Source organism: Pleurodeles waltl, chromosome 3_1, assembly GCF_031143425.1.
Source record: "Pleurodeles waltl isolate 20211129_DDA chromosome 3_1, aPleWal1.hap1.20221129, whole genome shotgun sequence".
Lineage (NCBI taxonomy): Eukaryota > Metazoa > Chordata > Amphibia > Caudata > Salamandridae > Pleurodeles > Pleurodeles waltl.
Window position 1 is genome coordinate 5,151,818 of NC_090440.1, and position 18,202 is coordinate 5,170,019.

At 43.9% G+C, this 18,202-nt stretch overlaps 1 protein-coding gene across 1 annotated transcript in view; it reads left to right on the forward strand.

Annotated features, from left to right (window-relative positions):
- The window catches only part of KBTBD4 (kelch repeat and BTB domain containing 4), a 36,831-nt gene extending 20,030 nt beyond the window's left edge, over positions 1 to 16,801 (forward strand). The window contains exons 3-4 of the mRNA XM_069221609.1: positions 10,178 to 10,284; positions 13,862 to 16,801. Of these exons, the coding sequence (XP_069077710.1) occupies positions 10,178 to 10,284; positions 13,862 to 14,722 (968 nt within the window). The 3' untranslated portion in view covers positions 14,723 to 16,801. The remainder of the gene's footprint in view (positions 1 to 10,177; positions 10,285 to 13,861) is intronic.
- Positions 16,802 to 18,202: the final 1,401 nt, after the last annotated feature.

Genomic DNA, 18,202 nt, shown 5'->3' on the forward strand with positions numbered 1-18,202 from the left:
TCCATTTGCGAGCCCTTCCAATTGCAGTATGAAACTCCTGGAGTTTCATACATTCCAATAGCGATTACTTAATTACGATTCGCTAAAAATCACAATTAGGTAATCGCTATTGTGCAAAATGATTCATCTGGACCCAGGTGACAAATATGGCAGTCCCACTGTTATGCTTCTCTGCTGCCTTTTAGCTAAGTTCATGTTGTAGCACTACCATAAACATGCGTATACATCCATCCATGCATCCATCCATCCAGTTGTTGGCCTTCAGTCCGAACACCCAAACTCTGAAGCCTGGCATGCCGTCCATGCTGTAGAACTACCATAAACACATGCATACATCCATCCATCCATCCATCCATCCATCCAGTTGTAGGTCTTCAGTCCGAACACCTAAACTCCGAAGCCTGGCATGAAGCCTGGCATGCCTCCCGACTATTAGACTGGTGTTCATATGTCTACATTCGGGGCTCGCACTGCACATGATTGGCCCCACTTGGGCAGTTTCCCGAGTTCTCTTCTGATTATCACCTGGAAGAGGCTGCAACAGTTCCATCTCTTGCCAGTGGTGCACCTCACAGTGGCTTAGAAGAGCTTGGGAATCAGTGGTGCTCCGGGGAGCACCGCCCCCGCCCAGGTCCCTGCTTGAATGCCTCTTGCACCTGTACCTTGTATAAATGGGATCTTGTGGTGCAACTTTAAATTTATGACCCACTGTGAAAGGGCAAGTGTTTACAGGAACCTTAATGTTTCCTATATATTCTTTAGGGCAGCCTGTGGCATGGGAAGAAAGCAATTTGTGTTTTTATTTTTCTGTGCTAAAAGAAAGTTTCTATGAAGAAGTCGTCCTCTTCCTCCTCCACTTGTTGCATTGTTACTCTGTGGTAAAAAGCAGCACGTCTGATCCACCAAATGATAGGATGTTTTGTATCCTGGAGACGCTTTTACTGAATATCATTCTAGCTGCTTGTCTTTTGCAGAGTTAATGCTATACGTGTTCCGTCCATCATCCTCTCTTTCTCCTTCAACTGAGTCCTGATTTGATTGGAATGCGTCTAGTTGCTGGGCTGAGCCTCAGTGGTGACTGTAGTAGACGGTGAAGTAACAGGTGTTAAGCTCTTCTTTGTTGCCTGCAAAGCCCTAAATTCAGGAAATATTACACTTATGTGGTGACTGATCTAATCAATACTTTTCTTTTGACTTTGCTGCAACATGTCTTGTCAATGTGATTTTGCTATTGCTTGATATCTGCGAGGGGCTGCTCTCATTCTGTAACATGAGTGCTCTTTCTTGTTTCATGGAGTTTCACTCTGGAATTCCACTGAGTTACATGAAAACTCTGTTAGATTCTGTGAACTGGCAGAAATCGGCACGTTGAGTTGCGGATGCTGATTTTTGGCGTCAGCAGATCATACCGCACTGAAAAATTAGCGCAAAATGCACCATTCGGTGCGCCAGATTTTGCTGCTACTCGATTACGTTTATTACTTAAACAGCAACTTTCTCACCATAAACGGCTGCACTGGGAGGGGTCGGCAATTCTCGCTCGCCGACTTAACATTGGCGACCCACATGCGAAAAAAAAGTCCACCATATGGCGTTTGGCAGAATTCGGCTGGAACTCTGCAAGCTCTGCTAGCAGAATGGAATCTTTCATCCACTCCTTGTGTTCATTTGGTTTTGAGTTGGAAACATCTCTCTTTGGCATAGTGATTCAAAACCTTACCCTTGTGCTAATGTCACCGTCTCGCCCTTTTTCAAAGATATGATATGACCAAAGCTTGGAGGATCCTCCTTGAGAACCTATCTAGACCCAAATATTCCTCCTTTTTTCTGTGACTTAAATTTAATTTGACGCAACATTCATCTGTCCCAGATACGCTTGACCTGTGTTGGACGGACTGTGTTGTGCGCACCTCCTATCACTGTTGTGTCCCTGGATGATTTTAAATGTTGAAGGAGATGTGGGGCTTGTGAATGGCAGTAAGCCATGTTGCTTAGCCCTTTTTCCTTATTTCATTCAGTTTTGTTCTATTTAATTTTTCCAGAGACACCTAAATCCTTGTTAGTGAGATTTGCTCCCTTGCACTGAGGCCTTTATAAGTAAGTTAGTAAAAATTCTTAAAAACGCACGCAGTTGCCGAGCCGGCTTAGCGCCTGCGTTCTCTACGGAGTGGGCAGATTAACTAGTTACTGGGTTTAGACGAGAGCCATGTTTCAAGCAGTTTTCTAAAATATTCTCTATTAGATTGAGATATGAAAGCAGGAGTCATAGTGTTCCAGAGTTTACATGTTTAAAAAAGAAAAACTCTTCCCTCCCCATCTGGCTCGCTTTATTTTAAACGAAAACCACCAATCTGGCGATGTTTTACCTCAATTTACGAAAGGGAACATGGGAGGTAAAGATGTTTTGAAAGTATAACTGGCCTTCCCATGAAAGGCCTTGTGAGCCATACAGATGGCCTTAAATTTCACTTGTTTACTGACTGACAACCAGTGATGGTCCTGCAAACCTTTAGATATGGAATTATATTTAGGTACTTTGAGCAGCAAACAAGCAGCCGTATTTTGAAGGGATTAACATTTTGATTGACCTAGTTTCTGAATCCCCAGATGAAGTGCGTTGCAATAGTCTATTCCGGATAATACTAAAGCTAAGATGACCTTTTTTTGCTTTTACAGGGGGATAAACTGGAACACTTTGCTTAGTACTCTAAACAGATGGAAACCGGAAGATATAACCTGCTTTATTTGATTGGGAAAGCAAAGTTGTCCATCCAACAGCACTCCTAGGTTTTTAACTTTCTGCACCGGACAAGAAAGAGGTCCAATGTTTGGGGACCACCAAGACGTGTTCCAAAACTAGGTGTCACTACCAAATAAGATAACCTCCATCTTTTCTGAAATCAGTTTTAGGCAACTCTCTTGCATCCAAACAACTATATTAGCTAGACAGCTTCTGAATTTACTAGCTACTTCAGCAACATCCGAAGAGATGGACAACTCTATTTGCGTATCATCAGCATAGGATACTGCCTCAAAGCCGTCAGACCTAAGTTTAGCCAATGGGATGACATAGATGTTGAAAAGTGTGGGGGGCAGTGAGGAACTTTGAAACATCCCACAAGGTAGGCATAAAGGATCTGAGACATAATCTCCAAAAGCCACCCTCTGCTCTCTTCCTGAGAGAAAAGAACTAAAGATAGTAAGAGCTGCGCCCCCAATCCTTTCTAACCAATTGACAAGCAAAGAATGCTTCACCATGTCAAACCCGGCAGAAAGATCGAGAAGAATTAGCACAGCCCTACCTCCTGAGTCCACCTGCCTGCAAATATTTTCAGTCACTACTAATAATGCAGATTCTGTGCAGTGTAGCGGCCTGAAACCATGCTGAGGGATCAAGGATATTACGAGTGTCTAAAAATGTTATAAGATCCTCATTGAGCACCTTCTCCAAAATTTTTGCTGGAAAAGGTAGTCTAGATATCAGGCGGTAGCTTTTAATATCCCCAGGTTCCAAAGAGGGATTTTATTTTAGTAATGGGTAAATGGATGCTCTCTTCCATTCTTCTGGGTATTGACCTATGGACCGAATCCTATTCAGAGTGCAGAAAGTTGCCTAGTGACTGTCTTGGAGACCATATGAAAGACAAAAGGTGGACATGAGTTGGCGGGTGAGCCTGATTTAGTCAACTCCAGAAACCCGATCGCTCTCTCTTCTGAGACGGGGGTGAAGCTGTCCAGCACATTCCGGCCGACTCCCACCTCCTTTCATGGTTTGTGAGGCGGTGGTAGTGGTTATTTTATTGATGCTCAGGACATTAGTATTTCACTGTTGTCACCCCAAGTCTTACATTGGGGGGGGGTGCGGGTAATGTCTGTATTCCTGGGAATTCTTATGTTATTGCTTTTATTTGCATCCAAGGAGAGCAGTTGTATTTGGAAGACATGCAGATATTTGTTACCTGGTCCCTCTGGGAACGCCTCATTCTGATTGTTCTCCCTCTATTAATAAAACCTCAACTTTTCATGTCCCAGCCTCGGGTCATCCTGTCCTTCCTTTTTGGCTCTGCATATGATCTTTCTTTCCCATTCTGATGTCTCTTCTGGCAAATTTCACCCTGTATTAAATTATCATTTCTCCCCTAACTCTAATTAGTAATTTGTATTGTTTATTAAAACATTTTTGTAACAGATGTTCTTTGTGAAGTGCTTCTTTAATATAGAAATAAATTAGCAAACCTAAACATTCACTGCAATAAACAGCAAGAATAGCGATTCTCAAAGTTTCAATGTCAAGAGAATATAAATTTAATTAAGGACACGAATGCTGACGTTATGCATTAATCCTTTTAATGCCACTCCTGCAGCACTCTGAAGTACATCACATCATAATCTAGAACAACACCATAGCATTGAATAAAAGGTCCGTGTGTGGAACAATCATCCTCTTTTAGAATCTGCGACATAGCAAGTAACTTGGATCTTCTACAGGTAAACGGTGAACTTGTGTTTTATAAGAAATTGATCATGAACTTAATTAAACTACTGGTTGCCTCTTAAAAAATTTTTTAAACTGTGTCAAAGAAATATTGGATTGAAACAAAATCAGGAGATATCTTCTCAATTAAATTAAAACACAGAATGCGAAAAAGCATGCAGGGATAATGTCAGCCTCTGTGTCCTTAAAGAAATTCAAATTCTCTTGACATTGAAACTTTGAGAATCGCTATTTCATTTCAGGACCAGAGGCTTCAGTTATGAATGTTGGTGGTTCTCTAACACAGCATTTAACATGTGCTCAATAGGTTTACAATAAAACTTTGCAAAAGTAGTAGCATTAGCCCAATCAGCTGCTTTCATAATATCCTGAAGTCTTGCACTTTTGTATAAGGCTTGACTGGCCATTGCACCTTTTAAGGAATGGGCTTGGAATTTTTGTAGATCTATGCCTGCCTTCTGCATAATACACTTCACCCATCTTGCAATTGTGGCTGTACTAATCGCATTAAATAGTTTGACAAATAAAATCAGCAACTGATTGACAACATCGGGTCTAAACTCAAACATACAAGTATCGTGTTCTCTCACGCAATCGACAACACATACCTTTTTGCACTCAGTGAACCTTGGGTAAAAAATTGTGTCAGACTTAGTCATTGTTCTTCTAGTATTATCAAATGTGACTCCGAAAGGGTCTTAAATTCTATTACTTACCTCTTCCTTTACAGCTGAAATTCTGCGGCAAGAAATTAGACATAATAAACAGGCCTATTTCATAGAAAGATTTTTAGTCTTTAGATACCTATTAATTGGCCAGTTTGAGAATAAGGAATGTACCAAATTGACATCCCAAAAAGTCTGATACCTTGGTCTGGGGGGTCTTCTTAGCCTAATGCTTTTGAGAATACGGCAAACCAAAAAATGTTTTCCTACACTGTTACCATTGACCAAATTATGTCCTGCAGATATGTCGGACCTAACAAATAATTGTTCTATAACCTAGACACTTGTCGAACTGAATTACTAGAGGAGCCTTCACGGGATCCACGTCCCTTTCCATGCACTAAATAACCCAGTTTTTCCAGATTCCTTTATATCTGTATTGAGTTCCTGGTGCACAAGACTCCTCTAGGAGTTCCGCAGCTCTTCCCAAAAGGCACAACATCTCACTATGTCGCCTGACAATTTCCAGGCAAGAAGGTTCAAAGTCCCACTCTGAACTAAAGGGTGTTCTCTTCCATCTACATCTTTAGTAGACCCTCTGTTGCTGGAAGGACAAACGGAATGTTGAAAGAGTTCCAAAATCATTGGAAACCATGCTTGTGGGGTCCAAAAAGGAGTTATTAGAATAAGGGAGCATTTCTCTAGTCTCACCTTCTGGAGGACCCTCTGGATCATTGCAAATGGAGGGAAAGCATAAGCCTTCATTCCTTTCCATGATTGTAGGAATGCGTTCACTGCTAGAGCACCAGGGTCCGGCATCCAACTGTAATATTTGTTCAGTTGAAATGTCAGTCTGCTCGTGAAGAGATCTATCTCTATCAGGCCCAAAAAGTGTGATATTTGACTGAAAAATAACTCATTCAGTTTCCAATCGCCGTAGTCCTTCAAAAATCTTGATTTCCAGTCCACAGAAACATTTTCCTTCCCAGGTATGTATTCTGCTCTTAGGCTGATCTGGTGCTCTAAACAAAATAGCCAAAGTTTCCTCGCTAAGATAGCTAGATCCATGGATCCAATACCTCCTAATCGATTGATATAAGCTACTGCAGAGACATTGTCCATTTTCAATAGTACTGCTCTGCCTCTTAACTGATTTCTGAAACTCATGAGAGCGTAGAGTACCACCGTCAATTCTAAAAAGCTTATATGACGAAGCCGCTCTAGGTTTGACCATAATCCACCTGTCTCTTGAGCACCCAGGCGTACACCCCATCCAGTCATACAGGCGTCCGTTTCCAGGAAAGTCAGGTGAACAACCAAAAATTGCCCAGCTATTCCGAGCATCCCAATTTTTCTCGAGGCACCGATCCAACTCTTCTGTCACTGCCTGCTCCCCATACCCAAGGCCCAAACGGAGAGCTTTTGCTTTTATCCGTTCTAAAGCACAGTAGTGCAAAGGGCCAGGTAATATTGCTCGTATTGAGGAAGACAATCCCAAGAGTCTTGCCAGTTCCCTCAGAGATAAAGAATCTCTGCTGAGGACGTACCTTATTTCTTTCCTGATCTTCCTGACCTCCTTTAGAGGAAGGAGAAGTAACACTTTCACAGCGTCTATAGTGACCCCTAGGACATTTAATGTATGGGAAGGAATGAGGATCGATTTCTCTTTGTTTATTATAAAAAACAAATTTTCGAAAAGGGAAATTGCCAACTTCAGGTCCTTTAGTATCTGTTGATAATTTTGTGATAATATCAGAATGTCGTCTATCATTAATAGAGTTCTTAATAGGTGAATACCTTCCATTTTGAAGTGGTGGTAAACTAGAAACTTGTTCAGTTTTCAAAGGTTTATGACGGGTCTCCATCCCTTGTCCTTTTCTCCACCAGAAAAAGAGTACTTAACCCCTCTCTTCTAGTCCTACTTCTCGAATAGCACCTTTCAAAAGCATAGAGTTTACCTCCTTCTCTACAGCCTCTTGTTGTTTTTTCTTGAGTACCATTTACCTTGCATTGGTTAGGTGTGAGGGAATTTCTAAAAATTCTATTCTGAATCTTTGAACAATTTCTAACACCCTGTTGTCCTGAGTAATAGTTTCCCAGTTTCTTACAAAAATTTTGAAACGTCCCCCCACTCTTTCTTGGGATAACACTCACCTTGGAGAGTGGTAGTTTGCCCACGACCTCTGCTTCCTCTATTCCTTTGTGAGTAGAAATTGGATGTGTGCCAGATGGATATCCCCTGCGTATCCTCCTCTTGTTCTTGATGAATTATCTGGGACCTTTTTTGGTATCGTAAGACAGAAAGTCTCCTTCTGCCGGTCCTGCCAAAAACTGAATTAAATACCTTGCGCATATTAGACTGTGCTTTATCACGGCTGTGAATGTGGCCACATGTTTTCCTATGCTCTTTACCATGTTGTTGTCAAAGAGTAGGACCCTAGGGTTTTCAGAACTTTCTTTTTCCGCTAGATCACCGAGTTTAGGGCTGATCTTTAACGGTATTGCCTTTCAGTGTTCAGGCTTGTGTTTGCGTTTCCCAAAATCACCATGGGTCGTTGACTCCAGCCTCGGAGAAGCTCTAGATCGATAGGCAGACCTTTCACATATGCCTTTTCTGACATGTCAATTATTCTTGCCAGAGGACTGACGATATCTAGAAGACGGTCCTGGAATAGTTTAAGAGACCTCTCTAGGCCTTTCTTTGGGTTATGCCTCATCTTAAATACACAGGTAATCAACTTGGGATCGAGGTTTAGAGTGAGGCATACTTTTTCTTCAGTTATCGGTCGCAGGCATTCCGTTCTGAGTAGGTTACGCGCCTCCTTTTCAAGTGGGTTTCAAATCTACTTTCTGATAAATTCACCCACATGCTCCATAAGCCACCACTTGGAGCTTCTTGGGTGTCTGATGTTCTTTGGAGAGAACATCTGTTCTCCCAAAGGGTTTCTGATAGCGCCTTTAGTAGATGGGATGATGGATCATCAAAGAGATCATCTGTGTTTAAGTTTCCTTGGTCCAAATCAAGTATATTTCGCCATAGGCTTTCTCCTCTGGGTCTTGAGCCCCAAACCCTAGGTCCAGAGTCTCAATCTGATTTGTGCTGCAAAGGACACCACTCCTCTGTGAGATGCCTGGACCTCAGCTCGTTCTGAAGGTGTCATCGCAGATGAGGGTATAGGTTCCTCACTTAAATGCTTTGTCTTTCTCTTCTTCTTTCCGTCGTTAGAATTGGAAATTTCACAGTTGTCACCAGATATGGGGCATGTGTCATAATCGGGGGTTCTAGACTTCCATTGCCTCTTATTGCTCATAACTTGATTTATTGTCTCACGAATGCAGCGCGCATTTCGTTTTGTATGAGCTTTTTATTTAGCTCCTCATTAATTCTCCCCTCTGGTATGGCTTGGTGATCCTCAGAGTCCAAAATATTTGGTAGTATATAGTTATATATTTTATATAATTTTTTTCTTTCTTTATTAATTTATTATTTAAATAAATTATATATATTTAATACTATTATAAGAGTCAGAGGCATGAATTAAGTATCAGTGATTGCCAAGATAATATAGGCAGAAATTAAATAAGGGTATTTGCCATGACAATTCACTGTTACCAGAAATAATGAGCGAAGAAAAGCTGGTTTCCCTAATGATGTGCGATGCGATCAACTGTCCGCTAACTGCTGATGTTGCATTTGCATGGTAGGTAGAGATAAAGATAGGGCAATTAACCCAAAGGGAAATGGCTCCCTCTCTCGCGTAAGTTAGTGAGAATTTGTTAAAGAAAGAGTAGGGTGACGGCTCCTCTCAATAGTCACTGGTGATGCCAAAGCCGAAAGAGCAGACCACGTGAGACCGATGGCCTGCCAATGGTCGAGTCTGTCTGGCGCTGCAGCAACAAACCCCAAACAAGCATACCAGGAGTAGGGGGGTCCGAAGAGGATCCCCGCGGTGCGATGAAGTCTGACTTGGGCGCGCCCCCAAGAAAGGTGGCCTGCACAAGGCTGTACTTGCGGTGCGATCCCCTCACGGACGGCTCCGCGTCAGGAGGCCCCGATGGCCCGAACCTGATCGGGCTCGGAAAATAGTAACTCCAGAACATGGGAACCGTTCAACGGTCTGCAGAGTTTTTGTTATGAGATTAAGATGTTACTGTTAAATGTGTATTTCCATAAATTGGAGATGGGAAGGAACACAAAAGCCTACAAGGGCTAAGATCTAACACCATTTTGCAACATTTGTTTGAGGTGAATAAGGGAAATAGAAAGCGCTACTTATCTGGTTGAGGAGCAGGATCCAAAAGAGGATGATTCTTCCACGCACGGACCTTTCATTTGTTGCTGCGGTGTTGTTCTGGATTGTGTATATTATGATGTTGTGTACTTTAAAGTGCTGCAAAGGATTAATGCACAATGGAAGCCTCCGGTCCTGTAATGAAATTGGAGAAGCTGCTCCAGTTGCTCAGTTCCAATTCTTGCAAGACTTAAGAAACTGTTCCCTTTTGGTCAGTTCCCACCTCTATAATGAGGAGCAAGGACTGGTGTTAAAAAGGGATGGTCTGGGATGGGGCAGAGGTGACACGGATGTCTCACACATCCCACCAAAACCATGTACTCAAGAGAAGATATGGACGTGGATTTGCAGGATTGTTTTGTGGAAGAAACCTCCTTTGTAAAAAGTAAGGTGATGTCAAGTTGTATCAAAATCACTCTTGAAAACTAAAGGCACTACAGAGTAGCTGCTCCTTGGGAGAGACATTTTCTTTCATTTGTGCCCTAAATTGTAGATGAAGGACCCGCTACCAGTAAAAATCGAGTGCTATGTGGAACGTCAGATTTCCTAACGCCAGGTAAGGTCTGATAATGAGCCTTTGCCAATGGTTCACATGTGGAAGAGGATGGTCCACACAGGCTGCCCCTCAGTTAAGATGAGGTGGGCTAGGTGATGTCATAACTCATACAGTGACCTGCATCAACCACGATAACATTTTCATCTTTGAATTCAACTTTCTCTTGCAGATGGAGTTCCATGCTCGCAGAATCCAAATGCCGCCATCGAATCATGGATTCGCTTCAACAAGGAGGAGAGGGAGAGCTTCTCCGAGACTCTGACATCTAGCCTTAAGGTAATGACGGGTTCAGTGCAAGAACAGACTGACTCCCCAAGGCGGACAGATGGACACACTGTGTGAGCGTACTCATTAGAGACTTACTTGCTGAGACCGAAAGTCTGCTGGGTCCTGGCGTACTGACTGACTGACTAACTGGCACAGAACACCTGACTGACAGACAGACTGACCTACTGAAGTGGCCTGATTTAGAGTTTGGCAGAGGGGTTACTCCGTCACAAACGTCACAGATATCCCATCCACCCTATTACGATCTCCATAGGATATAATGGGTTCATAATACAGCAGACGGGATATCAGTCACATTTGTGACTGAGTAACCCATCCGCCAACCTCTGAATCAGGGCCTTTGATCTAATAGTTGAAAGTAATCTGTGCAGAACCCTCAGTGTTGTGTTCTAACATGAAAATTATCACTCTATTCGCTTTAGTTATTATATAGGAATAATTTAAAGTGCTTATAATTTTTGAGTGATTTCTTCTTGTGTTTGCTATTTTCGGTTTATATTTCAAAAGGGAAAAATATTACATTTCAAAATTTATATACTGGCTCAGGTAAAATACAATTAGGAATGTGCAAACTGCGCCTGCTTGAGTGGGACTCCGAGTTGGCTCGCCTATATTTGTCCATTGGCCAGATCTGCCTTGAGTTTGAACTTCAACGTCACAGGTGGTTCTTTAGCCAAACCTGATTTTGAAGCTTAACATGCAAATGTCAGCCCAGGACTGGGAAGGTGGCTTTGCCCAGTGCCTTGAACTCTACCCGGGCACTAGACTTCCAAGGTGACCGTGCAAGTTCACCCCCCTCCACCAAACTTTAACTCGGGCCCTGACTCATTAAGTTACATGAACTGGCTAACCAAGGTGGATTGGTGGAGACTGAGTGGCAAAGGCAGACAGAACACTGTCTGACTAAGGCAAACTGAGAGAGACTGCAGACAGAGAGGATGACTGACTGAAGCCATCTCCGAGTCCCTGATTTATACAGAAAGGTGGGTGGGCTGAGATGGACCGATGGAGACTGACACAGACGTACAGACTAAACGGGTTGACTGACTGAAGTGATCCTAAGTAGACTTTGATTGCCTATGTAAGGAAAGTGGATGATTGTGATGGACTGATGGAGTGCAGCTGACTGACTAATGCCTGCAGACTGGATTAGACCGACTCGATGACCAAGGAAACAAAGGTAGAGGGCGATATTAAGTGACGGAGAGAAGCACTTAGAAGTCATTCACTTAGTCAGGTCTGTGAATTGTTGTTTCTTGATCATTCTGGGATCATAGTTCATTTAGTTAGTTTTCATTAGAGTTACCATAAAGCTAGTTAGCTATTTCTGAGCTGAGTGATTCAGTGAAGAAATGGCTCCATCCTCCGCTGTGCTCCCGAGCCTCTTCTGAAGTTGTCCTTTGGGTGCAGCCAGTTGACCTAAGGATGACTGGACTTGCCCCTTTTCTTGTTACTGAGAATGACCCTTGGTCATCCTAACAAAAATCAAAACTTTTAAAATCTAAGTCTAATCTAAGTGAGCTTTATGTGTTGTAGACTTTGGCTTCCAGGATGCTGTGCAATGTGACAAGGTACGCAACTCCGTGTTTACAGAGACTATTGGCTCTTAGCGGCCAGGCAGGCGCAGCGCAAGACTTTAATTCCTAAGTCTTTGGGTCTAATTTGGAGTTTAGTGGATGGATACTCTGCCTGAAGCGTGATGGGGATACTGTCAGCCTTGTTACAAGTGCCGTAGGAAATAATGAACATTTGGGACAGAGTAACCCCTGCACCACACTCTAGATAGTGCCTTCTGTATTGTAACGCCACTGATCATCAGAGGCAGTGTTTTGATTGGTAGCTTCCAGCAAGAACCCCGTAGTAGCAGGAAACGTCTTTTGTGTTCACCCCCAAAGCCTAAGTAGAAAGGCTGATGGCTACACAGTCCCACACACTGCCAGGTCATTGTGGAACTGTCTTCCTCTTCAGTTTTGGAAGAAGCTAAAGGCCCACTTATTTATTTAACTTGCTTATATTCCGTGCCTAGATGCTACTTTGCAGCTGTTGGCGCTATAGAAATACTAATTTGATTTGGAGAGGGTGTGCCTGTGGTTTATTGACATGAGTGGAGAGGAGGAACGGAGTTGCAGGTATTTCTTATTATTGCTTTCGGTTTCAGATCTATTGTTCTTGACGGTTCAGGTCAGAGTCCAGAGTGCAGGAGAATTTATTCTGACTGAAGAGGGGGAGACCAGGGTTGAGAGGTGTTTCTTGTGCCGGTGGCACGGTGGAGCCAGAGTTGTGACACCACTAAGTGGTAGTTTGTCATGGGAAGGAGGCCCAGGTTTAGAAAGGATTCATAGTGTTGTGGAACGGTGAGACTGGCTTGAGAGTTGTTCTTTTCTTACGATTACCAAATGTGTGCCCCACTTTTACGTATTTTGTATTGTTTGTCCTGGTTCCTTCATATTATGCGCGCCTCGCGACCCTCCGGGCCTAAAGCACTAATCAGTTAGGACTCTTGCTTATTTCTCTAGATCCTAATTGTAAGGCTATACATTTTTTATTCATTATGAGTTTTGATAGTGTGAATTAAGTTCCAATGTTTATATACTTGTATTTCTGAATAGTGATTTTTATATCAGTGTAGAGAGCCTGTGTAAAACGGGTAAGTATTTCTCATGGCTTTTCCCTCATTCTACAACACAAACTGTGACAGTTTTCTTTACCCAGTGGCTTTGAAAATCAATATAAAAAAGCATTTTCAGTTCCGTAGAGCAGAGGGGAACATATCAACTCCTGGGGGAACTTGTTGCAAATCTGTGAAGCCTACAGTTTGGGAACCTCCTAGTATTTCAAAAATATAAACTGCCCTTTCAGTGTTAATTAATATTAGCCAGGATTGAATCTAACAGGAATTAAAGTATTATGTTGTCTGTGTGCACAATATTTACTCTTTGTTCATTCATAATTGTTAATTTTATCATAATATCTGCTGTAATAGTTTCCGATATGCCATGAACTAGATTGGCTCTAAATAAAGCTTTGTAAAATAATGCTCCATATTTCTTGTGTGCTCTCTGTTGGGAGAAAGGGAAAGGGGAACCCTCCTAAAACCATGTGCCTCAGACAAGTACTAAACCTTCTCTGGTAAGCTCAGTAGAGATTTGTGGGACATGACAAATACGATTTCTCCACTCTGAATTGTGAAGTGGGGACCTGTACTTACACTAGGGCTTGGGGAAATCTACTGGGTGTGGTCAGGACCGACCCCCCCCCCCCCCCCCCAACAAGAACACCACTTCCCAGGGCTGTGTCAGTTGTTGGGAGCGTCTGTGTGCACCAAAAGCTGTTCCTTGAACTAGTAGTATTTCACACTGTAATAATGAAAGCACCCCAGTACGGACTGGTGTCTGACTCAGAGGGGCGAGCCTTGCTTCATTGACGTTGATGGGTGTAGTGGTTACGGCCTTCATAAGGAGAATGTTTTTGCAGTGTGCTGATGAAGTAGAAGGGATAGATCAGGCCTGATCTCAGCCATATGTGTTACCTGAACTTCTCCTCTCTTTTCTTTTTATGTGCGCAGGAGATTGGCGAAAACGTCCACATATACCTGATTGGGAAGGAGGAGTCTCGCACGCACTCAATCGCTGTGTCTCTGCACTGCGCTCCAGACGACTCCATCAGCGTCAGTGGGCAGAACAGCTTGTGCCACCAGATCACGGCCGCCTGCAAGCATGGAGCCGACCTGTATGTGGTAGGCGGCTCCATCCCCAGACGCATGTGGAAATGCAACATGGAGACCATGGACTGGGAGCGCTGTGCTCCGCTTCCCCGCGACCGCCTGCAGCACACACTAGTCTCTGTAGCTGGTAGGGATACCATTTACTCGCTGGGTGGCAAGACGCTGCAGGACACTCTCTCCAGCGCCATCATCTACTACAGAGTCAAAGATAACCTGTGGACTGAAACCAGCCAGCTGGAGGTGGCCATCTCGGGAGCTGCAGGTGTGAACCTTAACGGCACGATCTACCTGATGGGTGGGGAGGAGAATGACTTGGACTTCTTCACCAAGCCCTCCCGCCTCATCCAGTGCTTTGACACCAGCACTGAGAAGTGTCATGTGAAGCCATATCTGCTGCCATTTGCAGGGCGTATGCATGCAGCTGTGCATAAGGACCTGGTGTTCATAGTCGCTGAGGGAGACTGTGTGGTGTGCTACAACCCCCTGCTGGACAGCTTCACCCGCCTATGCCTCCCTGAGGCCTGGAGCTCTGTGCCCTCGCTGTGGAAAATCGCCAGCTGTAATGGGTGTATCTACGTCTTCCGGGACAGGTACAAAAAGGGGGATACCAACACATTGAAACTGAACCCGGCTACATCTGTGGTCACTGTGACTAGCGGCTTCAGGGTTCTTCTCACCAACCTGCAGTTTTTGTTAGCTTGAAGTGGGCGACCAAACTAGGTTTGCTTTATCTCAGGATGGTGCGAGGGAGACCTAGAATCCTAAAGTGGCAGTCGTGGTCTTCAGGTGGCCAGTGTCCATCGGATTTTCGAATTGGCCAGTACTTTTGCAAGGAGTTGCCACTTTCGTGACTAAATATGTAGGTGATCAAACAAGTCATTGTGGCTCCTCTAAAATGCTGACCTTGCCAACTGACCACTCGAGTCTCGTAGCATCCCGGTTCTTGTCCGATGCTAGATCTTACCTATTTCTCCAGTGAAAAGAGGAGTCCGGAAGAACAACTGTTCCTGTCGGGGATTAGTGGCCTCTTATAAGTCTCCCTTCCCAGTATACGAGTATCAGACTAGAGAACACTGCTTATGCGCTTTGTAAGCGAATTGAAAGCCCTGTCACTTGCTCTTTCCTCTGAGATACACTTCACTGCAGTTCCTGCACTCCTCAATTCTGGAGCAAAATTCAGAGTGAACAGTTGTGACGTTCTGCCACTATCCCTTACCCCTCGTTCTTATGAATGCACTGGTATCTGCGCATTGATACGCAGAAGGAAAGCTTGAGTACAGAACCACTGTGTAGGCTTCTGTGATGTTTTGTGAGTGGCAGTGGGGAGTTCAGGAAAGTACGGAGACATGGGAGGAAGATTGGAGAAATAAAAGGATTTTCTGAACCCTAACACCATGGACCATGCATGGGGCTCCTCTGAAAGCAGCTGTTTGTCTTCTGCAGACCAGACTGGACGCAAGTCTGTTCTTTTTGTCCGAGAGGAGTGAGAGATTAATACACAGTAATCGGGCAATATGAGAGCCTGTCAGAAGGGAAGGTTGAGATTTGGAAGTCGCCGCTTCACTGGGAGATCACCAGTGGGAATGATTTGCACATTTTAAGAAAGAGTACATGGCATTTGCAGTCAGAGTTCCTGAGAGGGTCTATATGGCAGGAAGAGATGTTCTTGGTAGGAATAGTACACCACACCAGTTACACAATGGAGAGTTGAGGCAAGTAACTGAGAATAGGTTGTGCAGGCAAGCTTTTGTCAAGAAATTAAGCGCACAGTGAAGGAGTAGTTGATATGAGAAATAGGAAATTCTGTATAACCGCAACAATCTAGGCTTTGTAAAGGGGAGGAAAAATGCAAGTGTGTATTGGATGCTTTGTGAGGCATGTCTGAGTGTGTGTGTGTATGTATGTATGTATGTATGTGTGCGTGCACAAGCACGTAGAAGGAAACAAGCTGACGTCCTGCAGTTTGTGTGTGAGAGAGAGAGAGAAGCAAGCAAAGAACCCCGCATCTTGATTGAGAGCATAAGTGAAATTGGCTTACTTCATGGATGACGAAGCAAGACTTCTTGTAGTGAACATGGGTCCCTCCAGTTATGAGCAGCCTGTGGTGATGACCCTAGAACTGATGGACAGGATCGTTTATGAAAGCAGGAACCTTACGTAGAAAAGGGCATGCAAGGTCAAAGATTCCGGATTATAAATGTGAAGCATTTCTTGACTCATTCCAATACTTCAAGGTTTGCTTGGACCATGTTATTGGAAACTACTCATATTGTTAATGGGAAATTCCAACATTAGGATTAGGTCATAGGTAGAGCGCTCCATGGTTTGGGTGGAAATAGATGTAACACTGCAACGGGAACGGAACTGGATACTGTGGGATGGGCATAAAAAATGGAGCCATCGCTGAGATTGGAACGGAAATGGAGGCACTGCTGAGGTGGGAATAGAAACGGGGGTACTGCTGTGATGGGAACAGAAATGGAGGCGTTGCTGGTTTGAGAATAGAAATGGTGGCACCGTTGGGACGGGAGCAGATATGCTACCATTGGGACCAAGCGCACATGATTCAGGAGCCAGCACATCGATACTGCACAAAACACACACGCTTGAGTATGAGCCAAAGTTAGAAAACAGTGTTTGCTTAGCTTCTAATACAACAATCTTCTCTTTATTGCAGCTGCCTGAAACATGTCAACGTTTTAACTGTGTTTGAGACTTGGTTATACAGTTTTCATTTATCTGCATGAATAAATGACTGCCATTTTTATGCAGTGACAAGTATTTCCATGTGTCCTCGCAGCTGGTATGTTCTGTGCATCAGAGTAGACGGTGACAGTGGCTGAGTAATGGTCAAATTTGAGTAGTTTTTCACACATCCAGTCCCACCTGCCTCCAACATACCCGAAGACTTGTGTAGAAATCAGTTTTCTAGCATAGATCCTTTCTTCAAAGTTGAAACTGGTGTAAAGTCATAGAGATTACTGCTAGCCAGTCACTTGGTCAACCTCTCAGAGTAAGTAAGGGAGTAAGTATGTCTATCACCAGGTGAACTCAAGGTCCCTGGTTACCGCTCTGGTATTACACAGATATGAGAACTAAAACACTGAGGCTTCACATGAGAGCAAACAATGGAGCAATTGGGAACACCAGTTGAAGGGGAATAAAATGTGTAGAATATTTTTAAAAAAATACCCGGCAGCAAATTGGAATCTTCAGCCTCACGGGAACCATCTGGATCGAGCAACAATGTAGCAACGTTGAGACACGCTGAAAAGTATCCTGTGCCGGTAATGGTCACAGGAAGCAAGGTAATAGCCAGGAAGTGTAAGTGTCCACAACAATTCAGATCAAAAAACTGTACCCCAACCCAAAACCAGGACTGAGGCTAAGGCTGATTTAAGCTCTGGCTCAAGAAGACTTGACTAAACAGGGACATATTGTGTCAAGTTCACAGGTGTTCAGTAAGAATAAGCTGCACGCATGGGACGGGGAGCTACACAGCCCCCCTCCACATATAAGATTATTTCAGGCCGGGGTGGGCCTCTGTAAAGAAATGGCTCCCTGTTGCAGTTACCCCCCACTTTTTGCCTGATACTGATGCTGACTTGACTGAGAAGTGTGCTGGGACCCTGCTAACCAGGCCCCAGCACCAGTGTTCTTTCACCTAAAATGTACTTTTGATTCCACAATTGGCACACCCTGGCATCCAGGTAAGTCCCTTGTAACTGGTACCAAGGGCCCTGATGCCAGGGAAGGTCTCTAAGGGCTGCAGCATATCTTATGCCACCCTGGGGACCCCTCACTCAGCACAGACACACTGCTTGCCAGCTTGTGTGTGCTGATGAGAACAAAACGAGTAAGTCGACATGGCACTCCCCTCAGGGTGCCATGCCAACCTCACACTGCCTATGCAGTATAGATAAGTCACCCCTCTAGTAGGCCTTACAGCCCTAAGGCAGGGTGCACTATACCATAGGTGAGGGCACCAGTGCATGAGCACTATGCCCCTACAGTGTCTAAGCAAAACCTTAGACATTGTAAGTGCAGGGTAGCCATAAGAGTATATGGGCTGGGAGTCTGTCAAAAACGAACTCCACAGCTCCATAATGGCTACACTGAATACTGGGAAGTTTGGTATCAAACTTCTCAGAATAATAAACCCACACTGATGCCAGTGTTGGA